General features: G+C 53.0%; 2 protein-coding genes across 14 annotated transcripts; one reads left to right on the top strand and one right to left on the bottom strand.

Annotated features, from left to right (window-relative positions):
* Nucleotides 1-5: 5 nt before the first annotated feature.
* Nucleotides 6-26,107, top strand: dldh (dihydrolipoamide dehydrogenase). 3 transcript variants are annotated; one of them, XM_049722437.1, is made up of 15 exons: nucleotides 6-284; nucleotides 20,481-20,595; nucleotides 23,259-23,331; nucleotides 23,416-23,495; nucleotides 23,570-23,638; nucleotides 23,722-23,791; nucleotides 23,852-23,952; nucleotides 24,025-24,168; nucleotides 24,264-24,365; nucleotides 24,448-24,638; nucleotides 24,724-24,894; nucleotides 24,979-25,168; nucleotides 25,246-25,383; nucleotides 25,498-25,587; nucleotides 25,693-26,107. In XM_049722437.1, exons 2-15 carry the CDS (start codon nucleotides 20,557-20,559, stop codon nucleotides 25,756-25,758), a joined length of 1,524 nt encoding a protein of 507 aa, XP_049578394.1. In that variant the 5' UTR covers nucleotides 6-284; nucleotides 20,481-20,556; the 3' UTR covers nucleotides 25,759-26,107. The 3 variants fall into 3 exon arrangements, with proteins under 3 accessions (XP_049578394.1, XP_049578391.1, XP_049578390.1); XM_049722434.1 differs by lacking the exon at nucleotides 6-284 and adding an exon at nucleotides 14,146-14,294; XM_049722433.1 differs by lacking the exons at nucleotides 6-284; nucleotides 20,481-20,595 and adding an exon at nucleotides 22,425-22,584.
* Nucleotides 1,569-18,846, bottom strand: LOC125970250 (receptor-type tyrosine-protein phosphatase gamma). Of its 11 annotated transcripts, XM_049722332.2 has the most exons (31): nucleotides 14,183-14,981; nucleotides 13,922-14,101; nucleotides 13,057-13,208; nucleotides 12,884-12,979; nucleotides 12,344-12,413; nucleotides 12,104-12,261; nucleotides 11,884-12,034; nucleotides 10,834-11,024; nucleotides 10,642-10,768; nucleotides 9,639-9,679; nucleotides 8,111-9,502; nucleotides 7,939-8,065; nucleotides 6,706-7,137; nucleotides 5,896-6,034; nucleotides 5,731-5,813; nucleotides 5,577-5,662; nucleotides 5,391-5,411; nucleotides 4,952-5,048; nucleotides 4,801-4,871; nucleotides 4,500-4,634; nucleotides 4,208-4,336; nucleotides 3,976-4,139; nucleotides 3,766-3,901; nucleotides 3,555-3,701; nucleotides 3,388-3,475; nucleotides 3,244-3,317; nucleotides 3,006-3,137; nucleotides 2,770-2,937; nucleotides 2,559-2,701; nucleotides 2,350-2,485; nucleotides 1,569-2,163 (listed from the first exon to the last, which is right to left on the bottom strand). In XM_049722332.2, exons 1-31 carry the CDS (start codon nucleotides 14,391-14,393, stop codon nucleotides 1,933-1,935), a joined length of 5,508 nt encoding a protein of 1,835 aa, XP_049578289.1. In that variant the 5' UTR covers nucleotides 14,394-14,981; the 3' UTR covers nucleotides 1,569-1,932. The 11 variants fall into 11 exon arrangements, with proteins under 11 accessions (XP_049578289.1, XP_049578285.1, XP_049578284.1 ...); XM_049722328.2 differs by adding an exon at nucleotides 18,475-18,846 and having other exon boundaries at nucleotides 6,706-9,502; nucleotides 14,183-14,245; XM_049722327.2 differs by having other exon boundaries at nucleotides 6,706-8,065; nucleotides 14,183-14,992.
* Nucleotides 26,108-26,127: the final 20 nt, after the last annotated feature.

Here is a 26,127-nt window from a genome sequence, read left to right as displayed (position 1 = left end):
TACCGGAAGTCACAAGTAAAGCACAAGTTTGTTATTTTGCGCTATGTAGCTCAAAGTGAAGGGAAGGGAAGGAGGCGTTTGGGGGATTTTAATGGACGAGCCCTCGCTGTATGTCTTGGGAGAAATACAACTGACATATGACGGAGCCGCTGTGATGGCATCCGGCCAAAATGAAAGAAAAGGTGCCTAAACTACACGACAATAAGGAGGACTTTTACAACAAAGTAATGGAGCTTTTTGTGGCGAAGGATAGGACATGGCATGGACTTCATCTACAAATCAAGGTAGGGCCCCAAACTGTGTCCGGGCGCGAGTGCGCATGCGCGTGCCCGCGTACTGTAACTGCTGATGAGATACGAAATAACCAGTAGCCAATTGAATAAGATACCATTTTGGGTTGATGATGATCCCGTTAAAAGTGAACTTTCTTCATTTCTCTTTGCTCCACTTGACAAAAGTTTAGCTTGATGCTAATTTGCGCTTAGAAAAGCACAACGGCGTCGTGCCAGCAAAGCGGCGCATGGCGGCGCACGGCGGCGGCGCACGGCGAGGGCGCACGGCGGGGGCGCACGGCGGGCAGGCATCTGGCCGGATTACGTGCCTAATCTGGACAATGTCTCCCCCCGAGATGATTAATCCTCCAACGTGATTAGCAAACGGCCGCGCATCTTGTGGAGATGACAAACATGTTGGCGCCGAACAGAAACATGTCGGATAGGATTGGATTGCAAGAGTTGCTTATTTCACGGCAGAAGAAAAGGGGAGAATGTACTTTTTGCTGACGTCATTTTCACACGGATAACATATGAAATATAGGATTGGAATTGACAGAAATAGAGATAATTATTTGGAACATGACCTACCTTTCTGGTTACCTGTGGATTTTTTCCTCCTAATTCTGACTATTTGCAGAAATGTGTTTTCAAATGCCGACTTTTGTAAGCCTTTTTCTGTGCCGCTGTCCAGGCAAATTGGTTCGATGCAGGAGACTCGATGTGTGTGTGTGCGTGCGTGCGTGCGTGCGTGCAAACGCTAACAAGACCAAGCATGTGTGCGTGCGTGCGTGCGTGCGTACAAACGCTAACAAGAGCAAGCATGTAAGAGGAGGATTGAAATCATGTTGCTGCGGCTCAAGTCTCCCTGATCTCTTCCACTTTCTGTCTAAATTTGGCCATCTCCAAATTGCTCCCCCGCCCCCTCTTGTTGCTGGGACGGCCAGTTTGCTGACAATCTATCCGGATTAGAAAATACACTAAGAAGGCATGTTTGTCACGTTTTACGGCCTTTGCAACGTGTTACGTGTCGTTTAATCCACATGGGATCGAGATTGCACATTTGTCAGCAACACGTACGTATGTCAAAGGTGACACGCGGAAATCCATTCCAGCCTTCGTTCTTTGATCGGGATGAAAATGATGAACACAAGCTCCATCACCAGGCCAAGGTTGGCTTTGGAGGAGTTTTTCAAATAAAGAAAATCATTTTCTTGGAAAATAAGACAGTAAAGGTCTGTGGGTGAATTCCGCCTGCATGTTTTGTTTGCTTAAAAATTAAAAAAGCACGCAGCATGATTTTTGTGATCGTTTAATGGCAAACGAAAGCAGCAGAGCAGAAACAAATAGAAAAGAGATTTGTTAGAATCTTGCGCATTTGTGAAGACGAGAAAGACGGAAGCACAAAATATAAAAATGTGCCATAAATACAATTTGGTCCTTTGGGGTGGAACATGTTTGACATGAGGAGAAAAAGTTGCTACTGCTGCCGTGTTGCTTTTTACATTGTTGCTGCCAATAAATATGTAAAAAGGCCAAGGTGTTACTTCGTCTGGTCGCAAAGAGTTTTTAAAAAAAAAGGCACGTTACAAAAAGACGTCAAAAGTTCTCTTGGCCAGCAGAAAGGCAGAAGTGAACTCGCTCACGATTTGTTTTCTGATCACACGAGAGAGTCGAGGCTGTCTGGCGTGGCGCTTTCGCCCCCTGCTGGCGCGACGCTGCCGTTGCGCTCCCGACGTGCGGCGCCGCCGCCGCCGCCCCCGCCATTCCATAGCCGGCGCTCTTCTCGGCCTCGGCGGGCCTCGTTGACTTCGTCTTGGTCATGTTGACGTTCTTCTTGGGGCTCGTCCAGCACGCTTAGCAAGGCCTCGTACAGGAATTCCAAGTGCTCCTAACCAGCAAATGGAAAAAAATTGCAAAGAAATTCTTAGCCATTTTCTTTTAAAAAAATGTCATTTTTTTCATGAAAACAAAAAAGTCGTTTTCAAAGTAAAAAGCAATTCCAATTTCCACCCAAATCTGGATGTTTCTCTATAAACAAAGAAAAAAAGTGAACGCGGCGGCGTTTGTCGCTCACGCGCTTGCAGAAGGTGCCGGGCCTGGCGAGGTTGATCATCCTGGCCGCTCCGAAGACGTCGACGCGCCGTCCGTCACGGAGCTGGCCCATTAGAGACGAGAGCGCGCAGAAAGTCCCGGCGGTGACTCCGCCCGCGCTGCGGCGGCCAAAATGTCAACAGACTTTACTCGCAAAGGCGGGCGGGCGACCGGCCGGCGGCGGCGGCGTACCGGTCAAGGAGCACGACAGCCCCTCCCTCGGTGGGCGTCTCCTCCTGCAGCAGCCGTAGCAGCAGAAAGGTGTCGCTGATGGCGCGGTCCGGGTGGGGCCAACGGGGGGCGCGGTAGAGGCGCACCTCGGCCACAAAGTCGTCCTGAACGCACGTGATACGCCGTTTGACAACTTTCCGCAGCATTTGAAGAAATTGTGCGGCGTACGCACCTGCGCGGCCCGCACGGCCACGTGCTGAACGAGCAGCGCGTCCTCGTTGGCCAGGCACACGACGTTCTCGCACGTTTGAGTGACGGTCAAGTTCTGGCAGCGGAGCGGCTCCCCTTTGCCGGGCCAGAACACAGACGGCTCCTCCTCCTCCTCCTCCTCCTCTTCACCCTGAGCGCAAACAACAACAATCAAATCTAGTTTTCCTTCGGGTTTAAACATGTCGAGTGTCACGTGACCTGAGCGCGCTCGGGTCCCGGCAGCGACACGATGACGCGCACGTCGTGCTCCCAAATCATCCTCCAGAAGTCCTTGAGGGTGCTTGGCAAAGGATTCTGGGTAATGATGAACTCCTTGCTCTTCCTGTAGCCCTGCCGCCATAATTATCGTTGACATAATCGACGTCGATTGCGCTACGTAACATAAGTTGTACGTTTTTACCTTCAGTTTTCAATTGAGTTAATCGAGCAGCCTTACCGTCACGTAGGACGCGTTGATGTAATCGGACGTGTCGCCGGCGCACGGCGACAAACGCACTCGCCACCTCTCCGCTGCAAGAACATCAATCGGGCGGAGAGGTTGGCGTTTGCATTAGCACGAGGCAAACGGCCGCCGGCTCACCCGGTAGCAGCGAGCCGCTTCGGTTCTTTTGCCGGTTGTCGTCGTGAAGAGCGGTCGCGTCGTCGTTTGCCGCTTGGGCGCTCAGCAGCTGCAAAGGCAAAGCTAACGTCAGGCTCGCAGGTTAGCGTGGCGTGCTGCGGCAGGGGGGGGTTGAGCCGCGGCGTCACCTCCAGCTGCTGCTCCAGCGGCGTGCCGCCATCACGCAGCGGCGTCAGCAGCCGCCCCACGTAGGCGTGAAGGTCCGAGGCCGCCAGCTCTGTGTCGCCGCACAAAATGGCCTCCACCAAGGCGTCGTGGATGAACACGTACTGCTCCTGAAGGGGAAGGCAAGCGTGGAGCTTGGAACAAACAAAGAAGCGGGCAAGGCGAGAAGGTGACCTGCGTCTGGACCAGGTAGTTCCTCTGCGTGCGGATGTGTCGGAGGAACCCGTCCACGTCCACGGCGTCCTCGTGCCTCATCTGCCTCAGCATGCTGTCCAGCACCACGTAGGTGCCCGTGCGCCCCACGCCGGCGCTAAACGCAAACAGGAATGAACACGCTCACTCGGTCGGAGGCGCTTGGCGGCGGCGGCGGCGGACGTGAAAAACCTGCAGTGCACCACCACCGGGCCCATGTTTGCCGTCCTGGCCCGAGAAGAGCGGCGGATGAAGCTGAGGAGCGGCGAGGCGTGCTCGGGCACGCCCATGTCGGGCCACTGCGTGTAGTGGTACTGCGTGACCGCTCGCTCCCGGTCCCGCCTCTTCCCGGAAGCCTGCGGGCGGACGTGTCAGGGGGCGGGGCCAAAACCAGAATGGCAAATCCGGTCTCGGCAGAAGGAACCTTTTTCACATCGGTGACGCTGAAGGTCCGCCGAGTGTAGTGGGCCAGCTCTCGGACGCTCTTGGGCGCCACCAGTAGGCCGCCGTAGTCCTCGGGCGCGTGGACGGGCCAGTACCGCTCGCACTTCCTCTGAGGACGGACGCAAAGCTTTTGCTCATGTTGCTCTCCAGTCAAGTTTGAATGGCCAAGTCTCAAGTTGGAGGCTCAAGTGAGTCAAGTCTTCAGGTCTCAAGTGAGTCAAGTCCTCGGGTCTAAGTGTGCCTATCAAATGTCGGGAGCCGGCGGCACTCACCCGTCCCTTCTCCAGCAGGTTGGTGATCATCACGATGACGCCGACCTTCTGTTCCCAGATCATGCGCCAGAAGTCGTCCGTACTGGACTTGAGCGGCCCCTGTGCCGCGATGTAGGCGTGGCGCATCTTGAAGCCCTGCCGCCGCCGCACACGGGGAAAAAAAACCAAAACAAGATTTGGCTCTCCAGCAAAACCTTCACCTGCGTTTGATTGCCTGAGCAATGACAATGTGGCTAACGACAAACTTTCCAACCAAAGGCCGAAAGCGACAAGAAGGCGGCTCGGCCGATGTCTCACGTACGTCCACAAAGTTAGCGTTGATGTAATCTCGTCCGTTGTCGGCCGTCGTGAGTCGCACTCGACTGTGGTCGACTGAAAGGGACATGCGCGCCACTTGGGTTGAGTTTGCGAAGAAGAAGGGCAAAAAAAGCCTGCGCTCCGCTCCCACTCACAGGCCAGGATGTTGCTGTATCGGTTCTTGCCGTTGTTGTCGGGATGGCTGGACGTCTCCGAGGTCATGGCCACGTCCGCCGCGCACGCCTGCACCTCCTCCCGCAGAAAAATCAATCAATCAATCAATCAATCAATCCATCCGGTTAGGGTTGTGTCTTTACGTCACAGGTCAATGTGAGCTGCTGCACGTTTGGGTTGGCCCATTTCAAATATTGAAAATAAAGGCCGTAATGCAAGCAAAACATGGCTCGGCGAACAAATGGTCAGACAAACCAAACAGGCGAAACAGATAAATTATTTCAAATCAAAAAAACAAAAGGCCGAAGGGACAAACAAGACAGGCATGTTTAAAACATAATAATTAAAAAATAAATAAATATATTCAAAAAAAGAAGCAGGGGTGTGCATGCAAACGTTCGCCAGGAGCGGGCGTCTTACCTCGTAACTCTCTTTGAGCAGCTAGCGGGACAGGAGCAAGACAGAGAAGGCGGGGAGTGGGGTCGGGATTGGGGGGGACGGGCGGGCGCGGCGTTTCCATGACAACACAAAACGGCAATCCATGATGACATGAGGACGCACACGCAGCAAAGCAAAGGCCGTTAGCAAGAGAAAGTTTGAAGGCACCTCAAACTTGCGCTGAAATCCGTTTGTTCGGTGAAGCTCGGAGACACGTTGGACAAAGTCTTGGACGGGAAGTGCGGCTTTTTCATCTGGAAGGCAAAGTGCAAGTGAAACTAAATCTTTTTCTTGTTCTTTTTTGCATCGGCACTGAGGTTACCCGATGCGAACGCAGTTGCGTCGGCGGCAAGGGGCGGGCAGGCGCTTTCGTCCACGTAGAAATGCGCCGTCTGGAAACACAACCTGCGGCCCAAAGTCGCACGTTTTTTTTCCCGAGAACTTCATTTGAAAAATAACAGACCGTGTAAGTTTGGAAGGAGCTCACCTCCAGTAGAGCAGGATGCCGACCAGGACCAGGAGCCCCAGGCCCGTGAGCGTGGAGATGACGGCCAGGGGGACCACCGCCTTCCTCTCGCCCTCTCTGACGGAGCCCACTCGGGATTCGTGGCTGCTGTCGCTCACGTCTGCGCACACGCACGTACCGCGCCGTTAGCGCCCGACCGAAGATGACGCTCGATGACGCTCGATGACGCTCGATGACGCTCGATGACGCTCGATGACGCTCGATGACGGAGGAAACGCGAGGTGGTCCAAAAAGCGTCCCCACTTGCTTGGCGCCGACGCATCACAGCAAAGAAAATGATCAATCCAAGAAAGAAGCTCCGTCGGAAGAAGTTGGAGTGGGAAGATCAAGTACTCAAGCATGAAACGATGAAGAAGAAGAAGATGATGGAATGGTTTGAAGCTGGAGGACAGCATGTGGCCATTGGGAATTTCCTGAACGGCCGCTGAGCAGCTGCTTTCGTACGTTCATGTTATGGATGATGTCACGTATTTTTTACGATTCATTTGTGCTTTCTTGTAGCGCAGTTTGTATGATTCATTTTCGTCTGTGTAGTCGTACGCAATTTGTTGTTTTCAATTTCTTCTCATAAATTGTTTGGCTTGCTCTGCGACCTCTTGCTTTCTATTGGTGACTTTCTGCTTCTGATGCATGCTGGGAAACGAGATGACTGATGGAATGTTGACCAGAGTGGATTTGGAAGACGGCAGTCGTCGCGACGTCGCTCGTCTCGACTACGACCGAGTGGACTCTTTCTCCCGCCGGCGTGAGCGAGTGAGCGAGAGCGGTTACCTGCCACTGGCTCCTCCTCTTTTTCCGACTCGCTCTGGGTTCGCTCAGGAATGCTGAAGTCCGAGGAGCCGTCGCCGTCGAGCGGGTTCTCGGCCTGACCCGAGCCGCTGTCCTCGGGGAAGATAGGCGCGGGGACCGCGATTACGCTCGGCGAGGCGGCGCTCGCTCGCCCGGACCCAGCGGCGCTCCCGCTCTCGCCGTCGAAAAAGAATGCCGAGGAGACGTCGTCCAAATCTCCGTGCGTCTGTCCAGACCCTAAAGTGGCGGAAGGGGGATCCGTGGAACGAGGAAGGGCGCTCTCACCCGAGGCCGACGGCGGGATGCCGTCCCGCTCCTGATCTACGTCGGACTCTGAGACACCGGGCCCCGCGGAGGCGGGTGGCGTGGGCACGGAAGGCGGCCGTGCCGACGACGCGGGCTCGGTCGTGAGGGCTGCAACGGAAACGGGCCGGGCGCTGTGAGTGGCCGGCAGGAAGGAGGGCGCCGGCGAGGAGGGCGAGAGCAGAAGCACCGGGCCACTAGAAGCCGCCCCAGAAAAAGAACTGCCACCCAAAGAACTCATGAGGAGATCCGCACCGAGACCCAAAGTTGAGGTCCCAAGGGGGGCGAGCGGCGAGGTGTGGGGCCAGGATACCGAAGGCTCCAGGGAGCAACCGCATATGGTGTCGGAGAAGCCGCCATCGCCCATTTCGGGCGGGAAGGGGTCAGGCGTGCTTTCTGTTCCGTACCCCAAGAATTCGACAAACGACGGCATCAGACCCGGAGTGGCAGCCGGAAGAGGAGGGTTGCTCGAGAACAGAACCGACGGCTGCAAAGCGGGGCTGAGGGACAGCGATTCCTCGGACGCCCCCGATTCCGACACCTCGGTGGAGTCACCCGAATAGAAAGACGCCAAGTCACCGGCAAAAGAGAGAACGGGACGAGAAGCTGGGTCTCTGCGAGGCGGTGGGGCGGTGCCGGCGCGCTGCCCGACGGACGGGGAGACCGCCCCGAACTGCGGTACCTCGGTGCGGTCGGCCCGAGAGAAAGACGCCGAGTCGTCAGCGGAAAAGGGGGCATGGTGGGAGTTGGGAGAAGCAGGGATTTGGTGAGGCAGCAGGACCAGTGTGGAACAAGGGCTGAGCTCATGCAAGCGGGTGGAGGGGACAGACCAGGGGCTGGCTTGGGGGTCTGCGGCACCATACAGAAGGGAAGAGGGGGACCAAGAGGCGGGGAGGACAGCGAGGCGCTCACCCTTCGACAGCGGCGGCATGGTCGGCAAAAGAACGTCGCTCCGCCAAGACTTTGTGCTTGAAAACGGAGGCATGCTGGGGGTTGTAGACCCTCGCGGATGAGATGCCCCTGGGGGCTCACCCTGGACCTGGACCATGTCATCATCATCACCACCACCATTTCCGGTATTTACTGTTTTGGGTGTGGTCTGCCCTTCGCGTGGGTCCACTTGGACGGACGACGTTGTGATGATTTGGTCGCTAAGACGGGTCAGGTTTGTGGCCATGCTCTTCGTGTTGGTCATGCTTGTATTCTTGTTGAGTGGTTTAATCAAGGTCGCCGTTTGGTTCTGTGGCTGTTTATTTGTCGTCGGGTTTGGAGTCGTGGTATTCATGCTTGTGGTCTTGTCCGTGGTGGTCTCTGTCACCAGCCCGGTCATGGTTGTGGTTTGGTTTGTCGCTGGGGTAGTGTTTGTGCTTTTGTTCAGTGGCCAGGTCATGTGTCTAGTCTTGTTTGCAGTCGGGTCTGAAGACATTTCCATCGTCATATTCATGCTTGCGGTCTTGGTCTCTGGCCTGGTCATGATTTGGTTTGTTGCTGGGGTCGCGCTTGCGGTCTTGTTCAGTGGCCAGGTCATGTTTGCGGTCTTGTTTTCAGTCGGGTCTGAAAACATTTCCGTCGTCATATTCATGCTTGTGGTTTTGTTTGTGGTCTTGGTCGCTGTCCTGGTCATGGTTTGGTTTGTTGCTGGGGTCGTGCTTGCAGTCTTGTTCAGTGGCCAGGTCATGTTTGTGGTCCTGTTTTCAGTCGGGTTTAAAGACATTTCCGTCGTCATATTCAGGCTTCTGGTCTTGTTGGTGGGCTTGGTCGCCAGCCCGGTCATGGTTATGGTTTGCTTTGTTGCCGGGGTGGTGTTTGTGGTCTCGTTCACGTCTGCGTTCTTCAGTGGCCAGGTCATGTTTGAAGACATTGCTGTCGTCGCATTCGTGCTTGCAGTGTCGGTCACGGTCACGTTTGTCGCTGGCGTCTCGGGGTTTTTTGTCTTTGTGGTCATTGGCATTGTCTCTGTCGTGTTTTTATTGGTCTTGTCTGCGTTTGAATATGGAGTCATTCCGCTCGTCGTGTTGACGCCGGTGAACTTGATCGTGGTCACGTTCGTTGGCTGGCCCGTGGTTGTCTTCTCCGTTGCAGTCAGCACTGTGGTCCTGTTCATCCAGTTGAAGGAGTTTTTTGCGGGGGTGCTCATTGGTTTGGTTGAAGTTGTGGGGATCCCATTTGAGGGAACACCTTCACCCCCGTTCGGTGCTGTCGAATTTGGGCCCTCTTTGCTGTTTTCAGAGAACTTTGGCCTGACCCCGCCCCGATGGTCTCTTGCGTTTGCATACTGAGGAGTCGTAAATGAGGACCCGGCGGAGCCTCCCGTTGGCTGACTGGAGGTTGAGTCTGTCTTGGTGGCCGCCACGGCATGTCGGCCGGGTTCTCCCAAAGTCGGGGTCGCAGCCGCTTTGGTGGTAATCCAAACCTGATTGTAATCTTCCGTTTGCGCAGGTCCATTTAGCCATGGATCCGGTGGCTCGTTCTCCCCCTAGCGGTAAGAAAGATAAGGAACATTTGACATTGTACGTTTCAAATTCAATTGCGCTAATTTACCGCAAAAAAGGCATTTGAATCAGTTGAAGAAATACAACAAACGGACAAAAAAAAGAGGCAAACATTTTTACCTCATAATCAAATTTGTTTGAATCGGGGATCAGAGCATCACCTGTAAGAAGAGCACACATTGGGGCAAAATCAGATGAAAGAAGGTTTTTGCTCATTTTTGTCCAAGCACAAGTGAGGCGGGAAAGTCACATTTTGGCCGAGGAAGGGAGAGGCTCGTCAGAGGCAAAAATTGCTTTTGGGCAACTGGATCACACAAAAAGAGAGACTCAAGCGCAATGGTCTGCAAATGGTTTCAACTCTGATGCCAGGTGGAAAATGGCGAAGGAAAGTGGCGACGTGACATTTCCATGCTCAAAGTCGATGCTCAGCTCATGCAAGCGAGGGAGAGCCAAGCAAAGCAAAGCAAAGCAAAGCAAAGCGCATTTGCAGCAAACGCTTTTCTGCTTGCTTGCTTGCTTGCTTGCTAGCTTGCTTGCTTGCTTGCTTCCTCCCGGGCAGGCGGGCCGCTTTCACATTTCGAAGAAAAACAAAAAACCTTTCCTGCAATTGCGGCCGTGGCACACGGTGGGAGGGAAGGGGCCGGCATCGCTTCTTACCTGGCGCGTCAAACTGCTTTCAGAAGCCTGAAGTGACCTTTTAGCAATTTTGCTGCGTGTCTGTGTGTGTGTGTGTCTGTCTGTCTGTGTGTGTGTGTGTGTGTGTGTGTTGGTGGGGGCGATGACATACATGTCATGCCTCTACAACAGTGATTCTGGTGGAGCCATAGCTTGAAGGTCCACAAAATCATTTGCAGTTAATGGTTAGTTGGCATTGATAATAATTGAAACACGCACACACACTCACTCACACACACACACACACATGGACACATCTTCAACATGTCATACGACAACGTATTCAGTTCCACTCTTCTGTTTATTTGGTGTCAAGGTTGTAAGGGGCTCGCTTACTACAACAAATGAAAAAGGAAACAAGCTTGGTGGCACAACAAGTTCAACTGCTAAGTCAAGGAGACGGACGGGACTCCATTGGACATTTGCTGGCCGTTTGTGCGGCGCTTACCCGGGCCATCGGCGGGCAGGGTGAAGTTCAGCGGGTCGCTGAGGCGTCCGTAAAGGCCGTTGGCGCACAGCGCCACCACCTGGAGCTCGTAGCTGCGATTGGCCAGCAGCTCGTCCAGGATAGCCCCCTGGTGGCCAGAAACAGTCGTTGACTTTGCCGGCCTTCCAAAGTTGCCCACGACGAGAGGCTCACCACATCCTGGTCTCCGTCGGTCAGATACTCCGAGGGCGCGGCGTCCTCCTCGCCGTCCTCGACCATCTTGTAGCTGACCGAGTACCTCTCGATGGCGGAGTCGTAGACGGCCCGCGGCCGCTCCCACGTCACCAGCAGACTGCTCAGGTTGTAGGCGGCCACCTCAACGTTTTCCGGCTCCGAGCTGCACACTGACGGAAACGTCACGGTTGACCCAAACTTTTTTGCCGAGGCGGCTGCAAATTCTTCCTCGAGTACGTTTTATGGACAATACTCTTGCCAATGTGAAATTGGGAATGGACAAGTGTTTCCAGCTCCAACCGCTAGAGGGCAGAGTGAGTCCACACAATCTATACATATTTTTTTTTTACGTCCACACGAAACGGGCCAAAGAAATGTCACCATATGTCACATTTGATTGCTTTTAAAAACAACCTAGCTATCCTTCACAAAGTTGAAAGGACAAATATCTATTTTCAAATGTAAAAAGACACACTGAAGTTGTCCGGCTGGTTCTATTGATGGACAGACTGGGCCAGCGCCGCCGCCGCCGCCGCTGCCACCACTAATGACACGTGCGTTAGTGTGTCAGGGCGATCCATTTGCTTCATTACAAATTATCGAGCAGAACCAGCAGGAAATGTCAATGTTTCCTCACGCCTTTATTTGGGTCAGCGAGTGTCTATTTGGGTCATGGTAGATTCGGTTTTGCTTATCATCTATGTGGCTTCATAGATGTTCTGCTTTGGTCCACAGAGGTGCTGTTGGGGTCACGAGAGGCTTTATTGGGGTCTCCGCAGTTTGGCGGGTTCTGCTTTGGCTAGTAGAGGTTCTGCTCATCTTCATAGTGGTTCTGCTTTGACAATAGAAGTAATGAAGGTTCTGTTCAGCCAATAAAGGGTTTTTTAAAGAGGTTCTGTTAAAGTGACCAAGGCTTGATTCGGGTCAATGAGATCCAGATTGACATGTGCAAGTCCAATCTTGGTTTTTGTCAATTGCGTTTGGTTTGGCGGCGGCTCCTACAAGTGCTACTCGTAGTCCGTCGGGTACCTGGCGTGAGGAGCTCCTCGGTGCCGGTGTAGGAGGAGAAGACCTGACCCATGAAATTGCGCTGCTGGTCCCGGAAGTTGTTTTGCAGGTAGTCCATCAGCATCACGTAACCCGCCTGCTGCATGGTCATCACCTCACAGAAGGTCTCCAGCTGGACCGCCACAACACGTGAGCGAGCCGGCTCGGTCGTCGGCTAGCGAGCCGCGTGGTCGCCTCTCACCTGCCGGGCCGAGATGGAGACGGTGTTCTTGAAGACGATCCACTCCACCGTTTCGCTGCAAGGCGGCGTGGTCAGCGAGCCGTTGTAGATGAAGTACTTTTCCGTGGAGTCGGGCAGGAGCGTCCGCGGGGCGAAGGGCGCCACCTGGGCGCTTTTACCTGCACAAGCACATTTGGATTCAGTTCGAGTCGAGCATGGATTTGGAAAGAAAGCCAGCCAGCCAGCCAGCGTATCTGGTACCGTATCTGCTGACGCTGTCGACAGCGTCGATGACGGGGGCAAAGTTGGCGTTGTCCTCCTCTGAGATGGCCTGTCAACAAACGAGGGAAAATGTTAGCTTCCATGCTAATGAGTTAGCATCCATCCGTTTCTCCGCACAGGTTCCAGGAAAGCTCCGAGATGTTCTATTTGCTGCGGGGCTGTAGTGTTCTGTTTTGGCTCTGGTTCTGCTTTAGCTTGGGTTCATCGAGGTTCTTTTTTGAAGTGGTAGAGTTTGCGAAACCAAACAATTCTTTTTGTTTGTTTGCTTGTTTCAGGCTGCTTCTTGTGTCGCAACCGGTCGCAGCACGCCAAGGCGGCCCCGGGCCCAGTTGACGCGCTGATCAACAACGCGCGGGGAACAAAAAGCAAGCTGGTCCAAAGCAGATGTTGATGCTTGTGAGTCACGAGCACAAAAAGGCCGCAAGCAAGTACTGACTTGTCAGGTGAAGGGAAGCCGCCACTTTCTTTGGCAGCTTCTTGCACACACCTACCTACCTACCTCCCTAGCTCCCCACCTACCTCAAAGAGCACCGCCAGAGCTGTGAGGCGTCCTCCAGACTTGACGCTTTGCTGGAACGAGTCAAAGCGCTGCGGCTCAAAACAGTAAATCTGCATCTGGGAGGAAACAAAGCCAAAACGAGAGCCACTCCCTCGGTGCCCACCACGGCGTCCTCGCGGTTCCCCGGTCTCACCTCCAGGGGGAACTTGACGCCATCCAGGCTGTGCTCGGAGCCCTCCGAGGAGGCGTTGCAGCGCCCCCAGTGGAAGGTGATGCGCCCCGCCTTGAACTTTGAAGCCAGGCCGCCGCCGCTGACGTGGAAGTCGCCGTCCACGTCCAGCGCCACTGAACACAACACGCCGCTTTAGACGCCAACGGCCTCAACTCAAACGTCTTCCGAGACTATTTTTTTGGGGTCCTCGCTTAGGCGGGGCCAAATCCTCTCCAGTGACAACATTCGCCCCCTTTTGACCGGACATTTCATCCACTGCGCAAACATTGACTCAAGGTGAAGCCAATTGAGTTGCGTTGACGGCTTTCTTTGTCCTGAGCCCAAAGATGCAAACATTGGCGTTTCTCTCTTTTAAAAAAGACGCCGTTCTGGAGCAGACGGACAGGATGCGACCAGACGGCTCTTTACTCCACTTTTGCTCGACAATCAGCGTTATCGCGTTTCACGCCACTTGAAGAGAAACCGTCCACAAAAGCCGCTCGGTCCGCTCAATGGACCCGAAATGGGATCCTCGAACAAAAGCGAAACGTGAGCCCAGGGGCAAGGAAGGAAGCTTCTTGTAACGTCCTCTTTTACATGCCCACAACATGAAAGGATTCAAACAATCTTTAGCGCTAACGACATCGCACCACCTGCGCGAGCAAGCAGAACAACAGATCGCAAAGGTTTCAAGCGGTGCCGACAAACACCGGCTGCTGAATGGGCAAGATTGGAAGGCTAAGCCAAGCCAAAATAAGAAAGATAAGCCGAGGCCAAAGTCACATTTGCCGGCATTTTGCACCCCCGTCCGTTTGGGTCTGCGAGCCCACAGCAGGTAGGCGCTTACCGGTCTTGCCGTCGTTCTTGATGGTGGTGCGCCGGCCCGTCAAGTTCTCCCAGCCGTCCAAGCGCAGGTGCTGGTACCGCAGCTCCACCCGGGCCAGGTTCTCCTCCACGTCGATGGGCGACTGCTTGGCGTTGCTGCACGACGGAAACTTCTTGGCCCAGTTGTTCTGGTTCAGCGTTCCTACAAGGCCAGCGGGGGAATCATTTCCAAACATTTTGCATCGTCAAGTGCCAAGCCGCTTTTCTAATCTGCCTTTCTTACCAGCGTACGACCAGTCCATGTCCTCGGTGAACTTGCGCTGGTTCCTGTACGTGTAGGCTCCCACTGCGAGACACAAACGACCACGTTGAAAGAAAAGTCCTTCGTTCAAGCGGTGAGTGCAGTTTTTCTCCAGAATCGGAGTGCCAAATTTGAGCTCTTCCATCTTCTTCCAAACTACTCTTTGACACGATAGTTTGTTTACTTTTGCCATCTCTGCTGCTTCAATGAGCAATCGGCCGCGGCGCTCTCGATGGTACTTGTAAAAGACGCTCTTTTGGTGTTTATACACAAAGTTGACCCGAGAGAGCGGTGCTGACGCAACGGGCCGCTTTTATTTGATGATGATTGCGAGCGGCTGTCCCGCCGAAGCCCTCGCTGGGCTCCAACTTGTCTGCTGCCGGCTGGAAAATGTTTAGAAAGGGGAGCAACGCTTCCACGAAGAGGCTAATTGTTAGCCTGTGGGGTTTTTTTTCCCCTTCTTTTTTCTTTTCTAGTTTTTTTTCTTCTCCTGTGTTTCCTAGTCTATTAGCATGTTGCGCTTGCTTTTTTTTTTTTTTCTTTTCTTTTTTTTCTTCTCCTGTGTGTTTCCTAGTCGAATAGCATGTTGCACTAGCTTCCACACTTTCTAATTGTACATTTGACGTTTAGTTTGACTATCAGTCTGAACCGGGAGCGACCACTGTACTTTTGCCCGTGATGTCGTTGGGTTTAGGATTGGGGCTGGGGGTGCGAGTGGGGATGTGGCCTAATCCTCTTATTCAGCGAGCGCCGGCAGGGGGGCGGCGGCGGCACTCACACAGTCAATTTCACAGGGCCAGACTCCCGCGGAATCCATTGGACTCTTTCACAAAACAAAAAACGCCCCCCCCCCCCCCTTTAAAGAAAGTGGATTTAGACCCCCGGCAACTCCAGCGCTCATGTCGTGTAAAAACACGACCCTGGCACAGCAAACAAGAAGCGTGACCGCATTGGACATAGTGAAGCCCGTCCGTCCGTCCGACGGAAGTGGCAACAAGTCACGAGTGAGCGCATCAAACGTGCGCAGCGCCCAGTCGACGCTCAGCGTACCATCGCTGCTCCTTTCCCGCCTCGGGCGGACGTGCATCTGTGATCAATACTCAACTCGTAAATGGTTACGCTGGAATGGTTTCCAACATCTGCGCGGAGCCAAAACAAAAGAGTCAAAGCGGTGCTAGCTCGTGATTCACCGCCTCAACTCGAGAGCGAGGACGGCAAATCAAAGTCGGGCCCGCACACGGCGCCGCCGCTGCTGCCGCCGGGCGTCCGGATGCACGGGCCTGGAAATAGTGCGCCGGCCAGCGTAAAAGCTGGCAGCCATCCGTCAGACGCCCTGGGCTCTTCTCTATAAATGGACATGAAGAGCACCGCTGCGCCCGCCCGCCCTAAAAGGAGGCCCGGGGAACATTTCGCCAGGAATGTCTTCTCCACTCAGGACAAACAAAACAAAAAGAAGGAAGCCGGTCTGTGAGGATGGATGGAAACGAGGCAAGACAGGATGAAAGGAAGGAAGGAAGGAAGGAAGGAAGGAAGGAAGGAAGGAAGGAAGGAAGGAAGGAAGGAAGGAAGGAAGGAAGGAAGGAAAAGATGCTTGGATGGATGAAAGAAAGGATGGAGCGTAGGACAAAAAGGAAGGATGGAAAGAAAGTGGGACAGGACAGAAAAACGAAAGGAAGCACGGACGATCGAAACTGCTGTCAATCAAAGGCCACCGCAGCAAAGTTTGTCTCGAGAGGAACCCGCGGGGAGCCGCTGCCATCATCTTCGTTTGCCCCCCCCCCCCCCCACCTCGGACTATTTTAAGGCGCCACCTAATTGGATGGCACAGATGAGGGACGATGTGGCGCTTTGTCCTTCTTCCACCTTGACACACTTGCCCTCCCTCGTTAACGGAGCTCTGCGTTTAGCTAGCCGCTCATTTGCCGCTTGGAGCGATCATTTGGATCAGCTAGCAGCAAACAGTGCAAAACACGACGACCAATGAAGCAAATGAATCGACACCGGCGCGCTCGATGGGCGTGTCTGCGGTTTACTGCCCCCGTGTGGCTGAGGCGTGCGCAGCAGGAGGAGCGACACAATGCCCATGAAAAAAGTGGCTCAAGCTGTTGAAAATGTTTATATTCAAGGAAATGATGTCATCACCATCGATCTGTCACGACAGCTTTCGCGCTATTATGGGATGCGCCGCTAGACGCGCACAGCCCCCGAAAGAAAGCCCCCGCTGTTGTGGGGGCCGCCCCCCTCCCTCATCAATTACAGCAACTCGCGGGGATTTGGAGGGCGAAGGTGGCCGAGTGCCAGGAGGACACCGGCAAAGACGAGATGCCGCTTGGCCGACCCAAACGCTCTCAGCGGCTCTCATCGCTCACACGGGAGACAAATGAGGATTAAAAACATGAAGGGGGGGGGGGGGGGTGAATGTGTGAGGCGGGATAAATGTGGGACAACGCCACGATGGAAGGAGAAAACCAAGGCGGCGTGAAAAGGAGGAAAGAAAACGAGAGTTTAAGAGCAGCCGGCAGAAAAGGGCACAAAAGTTGCCGTTCACAAACATTCGTCTGAGACAAATGCCGCCAGCACTTCCTCCAGTCTTTCAAACGGAAATGGAACGCTGCCACAACTCGGAGGAAAAAGAAATCGAATCTGCGTCATTTGATGGGTTTCACTTCATCGCAATGGGAATAGAGCGATCAAATTTGTTGAACTAGAAGCAAACAGTCAGAGCACAAAGTGCTAGTTAGAAAAAAAAATAGTAGGCCAATGAAAAGGTTGCGCGTTGAGGCCTTTGAGCCTGGCCGGCCGGCCAGCCAGCCAGCCGGCCATCTCCGCCTCCTCCCAGCCCTTGAGTTTTGTGACGGCGTCTTTGGGACAAATGATGGTGCCGTCATGCTTAAATGCTGAAATGCCTCCCGCGTCACCCCGTCTTTTCTCAGAGACACCCCCCCCCCCTCCTCTGTCTGCTACTTGTCCTAAAGAAATCTCCACTGTGACAACATCATCCGGGCCCAAAGGACGCCGGGACGGACGGATGACACCACAGAACGCAAATGGCCCATGGGACAAACTGATGATGAGACGATGGGACAGACGCTGGGAAGGCCAACGGAAGAAGCAGCGAGACGGACCATTGGATAGACCGGGAGACAGATTGACAATTTCTTCAGCAAAAAACAAAACAAACTCCTGAATGAATGTCTCAATATTTAAGACAATTCAAAAAGCATTAGCAAAGAAACAAGACAGATTGACAATTTATTGAGCAAAAATAAATTCCAGAATAAATGGCTCAATCTTTAAGACAATTTAAAAAGCATTAGCAAAGAATGTAAACTTTGCCGACGGCAAAATGATGAAACCCGCTATTGTCTCGCTTGGCCTGATTGGGAAACAAGTCCAGACAACCGACGACGATCCCTTTGAAAACACGAGCACCTCGACTCCACTTCTGTACGCTACTTTGTTCTCTCGCAGTGACGCGCACGCTGCCCCCTGGTGGCCGGCTGACCACAGCTTGAGAAAGTGGCGATACCGCATGTCGCCGACAATCGGGTTCGTTCAATCGTGCCGGCCAAAATCATGATCGGGACTCAAATTCAACGCAGTACGTTTCACTCCGGTTGATTAGGATTTTTTTTGTTTTTTTCTTGGGGGGGGGGGCAATAATGACCGATTTTGTCACCGTTTTTCGGGGGACCAAGTAGGTGCACTCTACAAAAGAGTAAAAGGAACAAGTCAGTGGTGGGGAAGACAGCCAGCGTGTGGGAAGGAAAGAAGGAAGGGAGGAAGGAAGGAAGGAAGGAGGGGAACCAAATGTGCCAAAGAACCTCCAAAAGCAAAGTCGCTGCTGGCGCGCCAACAAAAGCCTTCTTCACACGGCTTTGCCAAGTTCTCGCCTAATCTCGCTCGCTCCAAAAGGAGGCGGCCGAGCGCGGCGGCGGCGGCGCCGGCGGCTGAGAGCCCGAGCGCCTCCGACATCGGAAACGCCTTCGACGGCTCGCGAGATTCAGGACGTGCGCGTTCCAACCGAGGCTGAGAAAAGTAGGCTGATAACAGCCTCGCATCGCAGCAAGAAGCGCAAAATTGCACATACAAGGCGCGAGAAAGTGGAGATTTCAAATGAAAGCTTACAAGCGAGAACAACTTGGAACGCAGCCACGATTACTGGCTGAAGTGAAATGTTGACTTGGAGCGAGCGCAGTGTGGCTGCTTTTCAAATCCAGTTGGGCTGACTTGAGTGACGGACGAGTGCAGGTTCAAGTGCGACACATGCTGACCTTGTTGGAGCGTCAAGAAGATGTGCAGCGCGACCTGCAGCCTGCAGGCGTCCATGTCTGCCTGCCCGCCGGGGGGACGTCGGGGGGACCGGGAGCACTTGAGGACTCGAACTTGGCGGCAAAGCGGAGCGGAGCGGAGCGGAGCGGAGCGGAGCGACCTTTACAGCGCGTCCATGACGCTCGGATCCTCCGAGCTTTCGCTGCGCGCCCACTCGCGATGCGTCTTCTCTTTTCTTCTCTTCTCTTTTCTTTCTTTCTTTCTTTCTTTCTTTCTGTCTGCTTCTCCTCCGAGGACACAAGCCGTCTGCTTGCTCTCTCCACTCGTTCTGTCAACGAGTCCGGGACACGACTGCGTGCACCGCCCCCCTGCGCGCGCACGACGACACGCACCTCGCACCAGCTTTTTTTTTTTTTTTTTTTCCCCCCTCTCCCGTTTTAGGATGTTTCGATTCAACATTCGGCACGCACAATTAGAAATGTGATTTGCGAAAGCAGGCGACCAAACACAAAGCGACTGATGGATGGGACCATGAGGCAATACGCGGGTGGCGGGCGGGCGGGCGGTTGGATGGATGGATGGATGGATGGATGGATGGATGGATGGATGGATGGATGGATGGATGGATGGATGGATGGATGGATGGATGGATGGATGGATGGATGGATGGATGGGCGGGAGAACACAAAGAACAGCTGGAGAGGAAAACTTAACGAGTTGACATGAAGGCAACAAACATATTTCACATATTATGGGATGGAATGTGAGCGCCGCCTGTCAATCAAGTGAAAGTCAAGTGGAGCTGGAAAATCATCCACATTAAAAGTGCATGTAGGCAAACAGGGAAACCCAACAGATTTGTGTGTGACCTTTGACACCCCCCCCCCTCCCCCCTTTGTGCCTTTCACCTCACCCCGAAATGAGCCTAAAAGAGCAGCAGTGACCCAGGAGTCACAATTCACTCAACTCCCCCTGTGTGTGCGTGTCTTTACGAATGTATCCATGATATATTCATTTATGTTCTTACTTGGGTTCTTTTGATGTATTTCATGATTAGTTGTGCATTCTTGCAAACATATTGCTGTACGTATTGATGTGTACGAATATTGAAGTAAATTGAATGTGTTCATATATTTCAATTGGTTTGATGTATTTATTTGTGGCTGTATATGTTGCCGGTTGGGGCGCCAAAAGTGTTTTCCAACTTTTTCTCTTTGAGTGTGCAAAGATTTTCCAAGTTTAAACCAACGCATATATTTGCATAATTTACGATGGATTATCTGTAATTTATGCAAAAACTGCTTTCCACTTGTTAGCATCAATGTTCACAAGGGGGGTGCTGGGGATCGGTGAGGGGGGGCAGATAAACTTTGTGCCCCCCTCTCAAAAAGAAGAAAAAAGATGAACCGATTTGAGCAGACGTGGATGTCATCAGCTTTTATTTTTGAGAAACGCAAAGTTCTTTTCTCCTCAAGCTCCGCCCGCTCCATCACGCATGAGCGGCGCTGCGGTTACCACGGCGACGTCTCCAAACCCTCTTGACACTTGATGTACTACTTCTAGTATTCGGCAACAAATGAAAAGAATAATATAAGATGTTTTTTAATTGATCAATTTGTATTGCATTGTTGTAAAAAGTCAAACTATTTGTTAATTGTTAGCTTCATCGCTAACGCACGGGCCCTTTTTGATTAGTGAAAAGATTTTTCGAATGTGTTGCATATTTCATCAACTCATCACCATCACCTCACCGCTACTAAGCTAGTGTGCTAACGTTAGTCTGAATTTTAGCAGAGATGCAGATCATGAATGTGCAACACACTCACAGGTATGCGCTTCTGCTAAAATAGCTAATGTTAGCCTCGTTGCTAACATCCACTGTTAAGATCTTTTTTGTGTACACTTTGTCAAGCGTTGCCAATGTTACTTCCAAAAGTGACGAGGCGTCTGTCCCTAACACTAAACGGACACATTTTGACTTTTGTTTGCTTTTTCTGGTTTCTGGTAGTGAGTGACACACTAGCCTGCGCGCCCGCCGGCACCGGCTGGCCTCCATCTTTGAAAGGAACAGGCGTCGCCCGCAGATGAAGTTACATGGGAAGTGGCGGCAGCACACATTCAAGGTGACAAAACCTCAAATCGGATGAGAACATCTGCTTTTTATTGTTGTGCGTGTGAGTTGTTGTCGAGCGTATAATCATGCCACCCCCGCATCAATACATGGATTGAGGTAACGAGGTCACGCAGAAGAGCCCGCGGTGTCATTAAAGACCTCCCCCGCTAATCCTCCGCACCCGCTACACTTGCGCTATGATAGTCAGAGGTCAGATAATGCTCATCACACATTTCATCGCAGCATCAGCCGGGGACTTAGCAGTGTCATCGGCTACGTCGACATGGAGAAATTTCCTTAATCCCATCTGATTTTGGATTGTTTTCAATCCCAATATTCCGAAAGCCTTTTTATTCCAATCAGGCATCCGAACGAATGTGGCCATCCAGTGATTCATCACGATGGATATTCCATTCATTGTTTCGACCGACCTCGGCTAGCCACCATCCTGTTGTCGAGCGAGTTGTTGATTTTCGTTGATGGGAACCGCTTTGAAGCAGGACGGGGGTCAGGGGGGGCGGTTGTTGTCCGCCCGTCGGCCCGCCCGCTTCTTTGTGGCCCGTCGAACTGTGGAGAAGACTGAGCGTCGCTAACGGCGACTCTCAGCATTCCGGGAGACTTGGAGGACGCTTCAAATTCTTTGAGGGCTCGCCAAGCACAAGTGCTTCCATTGCTACAATATGAGCCGCATTAACCGCAGCACGCACGCACGCACACACGCACGCACGCACGCACGACTATCCTCACCAGAAAAGTAAAGTTGGGGAATAATAAAAATGGTTAAATAATGTTTTTCTAAATAATACCAGTTTACCACATTTTTCAATTAAAAACAAAACAAAAACGTGTTCATCTATGACTGCCTTTTGGCAATTTTGTTCAACATTTGGTCATTTTATTGTCATACAATTAAAATATTGGGGGAAATCAACAGTTTGTAAATCAGAGGCATAAACAAAATGATGAACATCAAATACTAATGTATCATGAAAATGAAATGATGTGTTTTTATTAATAGATTGAAAGGGTCATTTAATTCAAATGAAATAAAAAAAGGAACTTACTTACTTGAACTTATTTGTGCATGATGCGGCCCCTGTGTTCCAGATGAAACACGCCCCGACCCGAGCCTGTTGTCGTGTTTCCCGGCAACATTTTGGGCTTTTTTTCCCCTTGCCATCCTGCTTTTATTCCGACACACTGAAGCAACGTTTTTGCTCAAAAGCACTTTTTTTTCTTTTTTTTTTTTTTTCTTTCCCCCCCTTCAAGACTTTTAATGGCCGACTTTGAGATTGTCCCATTTGCATTGGCCACTGTAATCTCTCACCCGCCTCCCAAAAGCCAAAGACAAAAAGTGTGAATGCATAATTCATAAAGTCCAGCCGAAGTTGGAAGTGTGGCGTCGCTTCAAAGTTGCCCCCAAGGCTCTTTGGGGTCTTTTCAGTGCACAGCGCAAGCTAGACATTGGACACCCGCCCGCGTTTGAGTGTGCGTGGGTTGTGTGTGGGTGCGGGGGGGGGGGGTGTTCTCCCTCCCTCCCCCCCCCTCCCCACCAGTGCAGTTCCTCCGCCTGCACACACGCACACACACAGACAAATGGTGTCTTTTGTGATACAAGAGCTAAATAGAAGTCGTCAGGTTCTTTCTTTCTTTCTTTTTTTTCTTTCTTTACGACACATTTGACACCACGCAACAGATGGTGACTAATTATCATATTTTTAATGTATGTATTTTTAATATATTTTTTATTTCGTATTTCTATTAAATGTAACGTTATTCTAAAATGTTTTGACTTGTTAGTGTATAAAATAAAATGGGGAAAAAAAAACATGATTTTCGTCGGTGTTTGGTGACGTCATATTGATGCGCCGCGCCGTCAAGAGTCCTTGGCTGCTGCTTTGCTGGGCCTGCTGGAGGTGAAGCAACTTTCCTTTGACTTGACGCCTCGCACGCCGACAAAATGCACACTTGGACGCAGTTATATCGAGCTCTTGCCACGGTAGGAAGTCCACTTGTTTACCGGAACAATTGCACTCGTTGTCGGCCGAGGAGGTTTTTACTTTTTGTTTTTTTCTCCTACGCCCGCACGCCGCCCCGTTAGCTAACTCGTCGGTCGACTAGTATCACCAGACTCCATGCATTTGAGCTGTTTTGATACTTTGACAAACAAAATAGTCACGCTAATGTGCCTTGATATTGCTTTCGGCTGTCTTGGGCATGCGCAGACATCCAAGTGGTCAATGCTTTTGCGGCACGTTTACGAGCGCCTGTCCGCAACTCTTGTCCATTGCAACTCGTTGTAATGTCTTTTATCGCTATACGCTAAATGATCCGTTTGTGTCAATGCTCCGGGAGGAGTCATAAATATGAACCGACACGCCAACAATCAGTGCAAAAGCCTGTTGAGCGAGCTTAGTTTAACGTTACCCAATTTGCTGTGATGTAACGTTGCAGCCTGAATTGAAGTTTTAAGTATGGAGTTTTCGGGAATGTCAACACAACGGGAAAAGACAGAATGGAACCTAATAAGGAACCTTTCGCCGAGCAAGACATTAGTATTATTATTCCTTCTTGCAGTGTGTCATGCCTTGGAGCGCTGAGTCATGCCTTGTTTTTATGTTGTTGTTTCTTTGGTGCGTGTGCGTGTGCGTGTGCGTTGCTCTCACCACCCAGCGAAGTCACCAGCTTCCGTGCAAGCTCCACGGAGCGGCGTTGTCAGTCCGAACGTACACCGACAACGCAGCCAGTAAGATAACGCCGTCACCCTGTACAAAGTCGAGCGCGTGGCACAGCAGTTCTACAGTTTACAATGTTGTCTCGACTCATTCAGTCGATGCAGACGTCACAGTGGTGGGTTCCGGTCCGGGCGGCTACGTCGCCGCCATCAAAGCAGCGCAGCTCGGCTTCAAGGTACGTTTGCACAAAACTTCACTTGGCATGAATGTCTTTGCAAAGTCACAATGGTGATGTTTGTGTCCGGACAGACAGTTTGTGTGGAGAAGAACGCCACGCTGGGCGGCACCTGCTTAAATGTGGGCTGCATCCCCTCCAAAGTAAGACGTCCGCCGTTGTAGCTTGCACAGGCGGCAATGCGCTCGTCTAACGTGTGTGTGTGTGTGTGTGTGCGCGCGCGCAGGCTCTTCTGAACAACTCGTACTTGTATCACCTGGCTCACGGCAAAGACTTTGAGAGCAGGGGCATCGAAAGTAAGATGCACCGAGCGCAACCCCAAAAGCCGTCTGCTCACGTGCTCCGTTCTTTTCCAGTTTCCGGCCTCACGCTGAACCTCGAGAAGATGATGGCGCAGAAAAGCGGGGCGGTCAAAGCGCTCACCGGGGGCATCGCGCACCTCTTCAAACAGAACAAAGTCAGAGCTCCTTTTCTCAGCCCCGCCCCGCCTTCAATTTTTTTTTGCTGACGCGGCCTCCTCCCTCGTCAGGTGACCCACGTCAACGGCTTCGGCAAGGTGACGGGAAAGAACCAGGTGACGGCCGTGACGGCCGACGGCGGCCAGCAAGTCATCAACACCAAGAACATCCTCATCGCCACCGGCTCAGAGGTCACGCCCTTCCCGGGAATTCAGGTGCGCCGCTGCGGTCTGGAGAAGATCCGGGACGACCCGGCACGTAAAGGAAGGCCGGAGTCCCATAAAGCCTGCTCTGTTTTTTGCTCGGGCAGATCGACGAGGAGACGGTGGTGTCGTCGACGGGTGCGCTGTCCCTGAAGAAAGTTCCTGAGGAGCTGATCGTGATCGGGGCCGGCGTCATCGGAGTGGAGCTGGTGGGCGGCGGCGGCGCTGCGCAGCTTCCCGTCGGCCGGCGTGTGACGTCGCTGACCGGGCGTCCTCCTCCTCTCGCCGCAGGGCTCCGTGTGGCAGCGCCTGGGAGCCAAGGTGACGGCGGTGGAGTTCCTGGGCCACGTGGGCGGCATGGGCATCGACATGGAGATCTCCAAGAACTTCCAGCGCATCCTGCAGAAGCAGGGACTCAAGTTCAAGCTGGGCACTAAAGTCCTGGGCGCCACCCGGAGGCCGGATGGAAAAATGGATGTAGCGTAAGTAGCGCGAGCCGTGGACGTTGTAGGGCCACCGTGATTAAGAGCGAAAATGCCATTGATGAACGGCGGGCTGCCTTCTCAGCGTGGAGGCGGCAGCCGGCGGCAAAAACGAGACGCTGACGTGCGACGTGCTGTTGGTGTGCATCGGCCGGCGGCCCTTCACGCAGGACCTGGGCCTGGAAGCCGCCGGCATCCAGCTGGACAACCGCGGCCGCATCCCCGTCAACGGCCGCTTCCAGACCAGCGTGCCCAGGTGCGTCGGACGAGCCCGAGACACATCCAAAGTTCCAGTTGCGCTTTTGAAACGGCGGCGAGCTAACGGCGTTTGCGTCGGCAGCATCTACGCCATCGGCGACGTGGTGGCGGGGCCCATGTTGGCGCACAAGGCGGAAGACGAGGGCATCATCTGCGTGGAGGGCATGGCGGGCGGCGCCGTGCACATCGACTACAACTGCGTGCCCTCGGTCATCTACACGCACCCCGAGGTGGCCTGGGTGGGCAAGACGGAGGAGCAGGTCAAGGAAGAGGTCGGCCCCCCACCCCCGGCTCTGTCGTCGCAGCGTTGTCCAATTTCCAAACGGCGGCTGTCTTTGTCTTGCTTCAGAACGTCCCCTACAAAGTGGGCAAGTTCCCGTTCGCCGCCAACAGCCGCGCCAAAACCAACGCCGACACGGACGGCCTGGTCAAGATCCTCAGCCACAAAGAGACAGACAGGATGCTGGGCGCTCACATCCTGGGAACCGTAAGAGGCTCCACGCTGGCCCCACGCTCGTTTCACGCTGGTTTCACGCCGGTTTCACGCCGCTCGCGGCCGCTTTGGTTTGCGTCTAACGCTGTCGCCGCTTGTGGCCCGTAGGGGGCGGGAGAGATGATCAACGAGGCGGCCCTCGCCATGGAGTACGGCGCGTCGTGCGAGGACGTGGCCAGAGTCTGCCACGCCCACCCGGTACGTCACTTGTCAATCGAGATGCATAAGCCGCCCGCCGACCGAGGCGCTTGGAAAAATGAAAGCCTTATTTTTGGGGGGCGGGGCTTCCTCTTTCTGGCGCAGACGGTGTCTGAGGCGTTCCGAGAAGCCAACCTGGCCGCCTCCTTCGGCAAGGCCATCAACTTCTGATCGTCGTCGTCTGGGTCCGGCGCGCCAGCAGGAAGTTGTGTCCCGCATCCAAATTGCTACTCCACAAGACCTGATGGCACATTTACATATTCAATAGCACTATTATGAGAGGGCCAACATCTGTTGGGTTTTTTTTTTTTTTTTTTTGGTCATTATTTACAGTTGCAGGTTAAAAGTTAACTTTGTAATTATGGCGGGATGCAGAAATCTCCGTTATAATAGGAACGAACGAATCTCAATTGGCATAGCGGCACTTATTTATTTCTACTTCCTGTATGCCGGCGCTCCTCTGGCTTTTAGGACAGTTATTCCAATTACCAAAAAATAAATCCTTCATTTGTGCTCAAAATCCTTGGCTGATGGCTTTTT

Source organism: Syngnathus scovelli, chromosome 6 (assembly GCF_024217435.2).
Source record: "Syngnathus scovelli strain Florida chromosome 6, RoL_Ssco_1.2, whole genome shotgun sequence".
Taxonomy (NCBI): Eukaryota; Metazoa; Chordata; class Actinopteri; order Syngnathiformes; family Syngnathidae; genus Syngnathus; species Syngnathus scovelli.
The sequence above is the reverse complement of the archived record's forward strand: the minus strand, read 5'-3'. Positions and strand labels throughout refer to the sequence as shown.